The sequence below is a fragment of the Vespa velutina genome, chromosome 7 (assembly GCF_912470025.1).
Source record: "Vespa velutina chromosome 7, iVesVel2.1, whole genome shotgun sequence".
Taxonomy (NCBI): domain Eukaryota; kingdom Metazoa; phylum Arthropoda; class Insecta; order Hymenoptera; family Vespidae; genus Vespa; species Vespa velutina.
The window spans coordinates 1,640,001-1,645,000 of NC_062194.1; the positions used below are offsets into that span (position 1 = coordinate 1,640,001).

A 5,000-nucleotide genomic window follows, 5' to 3' on the forward strand; every position below is an offset into this window, starting at 1 on the left:
TATAAGAAATAATTATAATATATAATTTTCATTATGTATAATAACAAAATGTTTTAAATTATTAAATGGTTGTAATCATTATTACAAATATTAGCGAGAATCTTAAAAGAATTCATCCGATAAAAGACGAAAGAAATAAAATGATTCCTCCCTTTTTTCTTTTTTTTTTTTTTTTTTTTTCTTACCAGCAAAAGGATCATCGAAGGGCGAATTGGAAAAGAATTCTTTAAAGACCTCCTCAGGATCCCTAAAGACGAAGGTAGTAAACAATGGCCTGAAGTCACTTTCATGACGTCTTTTGCCACCGTTCATCTGTAGACCCTCCTTTCCATATTGATCGTAAACACGCCTTTTCTTTTCTGTAAAAAATTTCACAATGGAAAAAAACAAAATGTCATATTAATTATTTCATCTTAATAAAAGTACTTATAATTAATTAAAGAGCTTTTCATAACAATTTTATTCGTTCCAAAATCCAAGAAGAAGCAGCAAAGGGGTTCTGCGAATTTCAAATTTGTTAGTCAAATATTTTACTGGGATTTGGTAGCTGTTTATGTCGACTTTTTTTTTCTTTTTTTTTTTTTTTTTAAATAAACAAGGAAATTGACATGGAAAATTATTGTCCGAGAGAAAAGAACTAATTGAAGTTATGTTATCCTTTATAAATAAAAGAAAGAAAAATGTTTCAATTTATTTATACAAAAAAAAAAAAAAAAAAAAAAAAATATATATATATATATATATATATACACACACCACACAAAGGGATTATTATAGTCGAACGATTAGCTCTTCTCTCTCTCTTTCTTTTTTCTTTTTTTTTTTTTTTAAATTATCAAGGGCGTGGAGACTGCTTGTTAAAAAATGCTTTGCCAACAAGGTGCACTCATTGTTAAATGATTTGCGCATATCACGACGAGTTATGGCATTTTGAAAAATAAAAAAGCGAATGAATTCTGGACATATTCTCTCTCTCTCTCTCTCTCTCTCTCTCTCTCTCTCTCTCTCTCTCTCTCTCTCTCTCTCTCTCTCTCTCTCTATCTCTCTCCCTCTTTCTCATATAACGCGATGAAAGAGAAAAATATAATATATATATACCGATTTAGAAATATGGAAAAACGCATGTGCATGTAAAAAATGAAAAACAAACGAAAAAAGAAAAAAAAAAAACAAAATACAAAATATAACAAAAAAAGAAAAAAAAAATATTAAAAAAAAAAAAAAAAAAAAAAAATTAAAGAATAACAAACAATAAGAAAAATTAATTTATTAAATAGTTTTATCAGAAGGGAAGTTATCCCTCCGATAAAAATCAATGAATATTCCTTTTCTTTTTTTACCCTCCATAAAACAACACTCGCACATGAACGGAAAATCGATTTTAACAAGAGGCTATCTCCCCTCCCTCCCTCCCACCCTCTCTCTCTCTCACTCTCTCTCTCTCTCTTTCTCTTTCTCTCAAGGATCTCTCGCAAAGGTAACTCTCTCGTGCATAAATGATAAATGACAAACTACGAGCAGCAAATAAAAGGGATGATATTATAAATATTTCTCTTTTCGATATGATGAAAACCTCAAACACAATTTTGCTTCCTTTCTTTCTATTTTTTTTTTCTCCAATTCAATAGCGTTAATTCCCCCCCCCCCCCCCATGTATTTTAAATATTCAACTTTTGCGAACATTTCTCCCTCCCTGTTCATTATTTGCGACAATATGATTATTAAAATGAATAAGTTCAAAAAGAAATTCTCAATGCTAGGCTTATCTCAAAAAAGCCTTCTTTTTTATGTGATTTTTTTTTCATTTTTTTTTTTTTTTCTTTTTTTTAAATGGTACCAAAGTATCGTTGAAAGGGAGAGTCAAAGTAACTCCGAGAGGTGAATCCACGGCCTGGCCTCGAGGATGCCTTCTGATACAATCGCTGGTCGTAGGTTCGTCTCTTCGTATCTGAACACCCAAAACCGAGTGCCGTCAGATTGTGTCCGGAAACAAAGATTTTTCGTTGAGCTTCCATCTTTTAATTTTCTTTTTTCTTTATTATTACAATTTTTTTTTCTTTCTTTCTTTCTTTCTTTCTTTCTTCGTCGAGAATCAATCATTTCTTTTAACTTCGTTATTTTATTTTATTCATCTTCTTTTTTTTTTTTTTTTTTTTTTTTTTTTCTATTTTTTTCTTACCGTCAATGTACAGTTTTACGTTCAATGCACGGAAGACAAAGTGATAAAGAAATTAAAATTAAAATTAAAATTAAAATTAAAATTAAAATTAAAATTAAAATTAAAAATAAAATAAATCAATCGTTCGATTATACAAAAAGGCTTTTGAGACAAAAGGAAAATTACGAGTTCCAGACAAGTGGAGTATTTTTTTTTTTTTCCTAATCCCCCTTTCAATTTTAGTATCATGTAATAACTGTTCTATATAGAATAATCGAGTAATTAGAATTATCACTAGGACCATTTGAATTATTTGCGATTTTTCATTTCCTCCTCCTTTTTCTCCTCTTCTTTCTTTTTCTTTTTTAATCTAAATATTTCATTCTTCGAGTTAAAATCAAGGCAAATTTTTCAGACGTCCTTAAATATAAAAGCTTCACGTAAGGAAGTGCAAAAAGCGTGCGTTTTTCAAAATAAAGATAGAGATAGAGATAGAGGTAGAAAGAAAGAAAGAAAGAAAGAAAGAAAGAAAGAAAAAAAGATTTTTATTATTATTTCTTTTTTTGTTTTCTAAATAAAGATAAATCATTCTACTTGTGGGATTTGCTTTTGGAAGAAAAGCTCTCATGCGAAGCACGTCTACCGCCAATGAATAAAATTTATCCACGTCTTCCTTTTTCTTTCTGTTACTTTAAAAAACAAAAAAAAAAATTTCTTCTCATCTTCCTCTTCTGCTTTACTCCTTGGATTTGATCGTACGATCATCATTCACGATTAGAAAGTGTTTTTATTTTCTCCTCACTCCCCTCCCATATAATTTTCCCAGCTCCTATTTTTTGTCTTTAATTTTACAAGTTTATCGACCCCCTCCCTCACCCACGCGATTATATTTTTTTTTTTTATTTTTATTTTTATTTTGTTTCTCCTTTGCCTTTACGTATGCCGGAAATATTAATTCTTACCGTCTATCAATACTTCATATGCCTCAGATATTTCCTTGAACCTCTTATTCGCTTCGTCCAAATTTTCGGGATTTTTGTCTGGATGCCATTTTAATGCTAATTTTCTGTATCTGAAAATATCAAAGGAGACCAACGATGCAATTACGAATATATATATATATATACACATAAGCACACACACACACACACACAAATTTTTATATATTATAATTATTTTTTTTTTTTATTTACGCAATATATTTGTTTTTGAAAATTCATAATTTTTTTTGAGACTTAAGTTGGAAAAAATAATAAAAGAAAAAAGAAGAAAGAAAAATATATTCTAGAGCTATGCTAAACGATCGATTTAAAAAGAAAAATTTATTATACCATTAAGAAATTATTATATCATTATTGAAGTTATAGATTAATATATTTTACAAGGATGTTTTACATAAACTGGTTCATCCAAGAGATCTATTTTATTACGATCGTCATGCCTCGCTTTTGAGGATCGAATATACAAGATCTAACCAACTGTTCTTTCGAATTCGAACTTGGATGATGGCCAAAGTACAGTGTTCTACTTGCTCCTATTGCAGAGCTTTTCATTCAATTTTTCACCGGTAACCATTGAGAAAATGTATTCGTCTTAATATATTAAGATACTTTTTTTTTTCTTCTTTTTCTTCCATAAAAACAAATAAACAAATATACATATATATATATATATTCTAATTTGAATAGTATAATTTTTTAATTATTGAAAAATCTTTCCTTATAATCTTAATTTTTTAATTATATCTCGAAAATTTTTTCTATCTCCTTCAAAAAAAAAAAAAAAAAAAAAAAAAAAAAAAAAAAAAAAAAAAAAAAATAAATAAATAAATAAATAAATAAATAAAATAAAATTGTATGATCGAATTTTGTAGTCATTCAAAAACCTTTTTTTCTAAAATCTTATTTTCTATTATGTCTATGAATTAATATTGCTTTTTCGTTCCCTTATAAAAAAAAAAAAAAAAAAAAAAAAAAAAAAAAGTAATTATTGTTTAGTGTTCAAACTTACGCTTTTTTTATATCATTGCTAGTAGCAGTCCGTTGTACTTCGAGAATCCTGTAGTAGTCGACCATCGTAGTATGTCTTTTATGCTCGGTTATCAGAGCTTAGGTAACCACCTGTCGGACAATGCAATCGTATTTAGTTATAGTAATTAGGCAACATCATTCGATCGGCCAATTGGCAAGTGTCTGATGTTGAAAAAAAAAAGAGGGTCGTTGATAGGACAAGATAATTTGAAAACTATGACCTACCCTAATTTTAATTCGAACTTTTCTCTCTCTCTCTCTCTCTCTCTCTCTCTCTCTCTCTCTCTCTCTCTCTCTCTCAATAATAATTTTAAAATAAAAATTAGTTTGGAAGGAAAAGGTCGATTATAAATACAATAGATTTTTTTTTTTTTTTTTTTTTTTCATATCCTTTATAACATTTAAGAACGATTATTATTATTTTTATCGCGGCGGTACTTCAAATTTTTCTTGTAAAATTAACACGATGAAATTTTTCGAAGTTTTCCTCTTTTTTTTTTTTTTTTTTTTTTTTCGATAACTGTAAATTTACGACAAAGAGCCTTGAAACGGAATTGTTATCGACGATAATTTATTGTCGCTAAGTATAAAGAAATATTTTCTCTTTTTCTCTTTCTCTCTGTTTGCCTTTCGAGAAGAAAAAAATACAAGAAAAGAAAGAAAATAGAAAGAAAGAGAGAAAGAAAAAGAAACGTTACACATGTATAAACGTCGAATTCATTATTTTTTATACTTACTCGCTCTATAAACTTATGTCAGAGGCTTGGCACTACTTCTAGCGAGATAGGCACAATGTTGCATAGTAATCACCT

The 5,000-nt window shown here is 28.3% G+C and overlaps 1 protein-coding gene across 3 annotated transcripts in view; it reads right to left on the bottom strand.

Annotated features, from left to right (window-relative positions):
* LOC124950562 (dnaJ homolog subfamily B member 6-like) overlaps positions 1–5,000 on the bottom strand; it is a 17,686-nt gene that overhangs the window by 3,820 nt on the left and 8,866 nt on the right. Inside the window, exons 1-5 of one of the 3 annotated variants that reach the window (XM_047497442.1) lie at positions 4,926–5,000; positions 4,169–4,278; positions 3,121–3,230; positions 1,838–1,948; positions 186–359 (exon numbers count right to left, since the gene is read on the bottom strand). The exon at positions 4,926–5,000 is cut by the window's right edge and continues 415 nt beyond it. In XM_047497442.1, the coding sequence (XP_047353398.1) occupies positions 186–359; positions 1,838–1,948; positions 3,121–3,230; positions 4,169–4,233 (460 nt within the window). In that variant the 5' untranslated portion in view covers positions 4,234–4,278; positions 4,926–5,000. The remainder of the gene's footprint in view (positions 1–185; positions 360–1,837; positions 1,949–3,120; positions 3,231–4,168; positions 4,279–4,925) is intronic. The other 2 variants (XM_047497441.1, XM_047497443.1) reach the window with 2 other exon arrangements.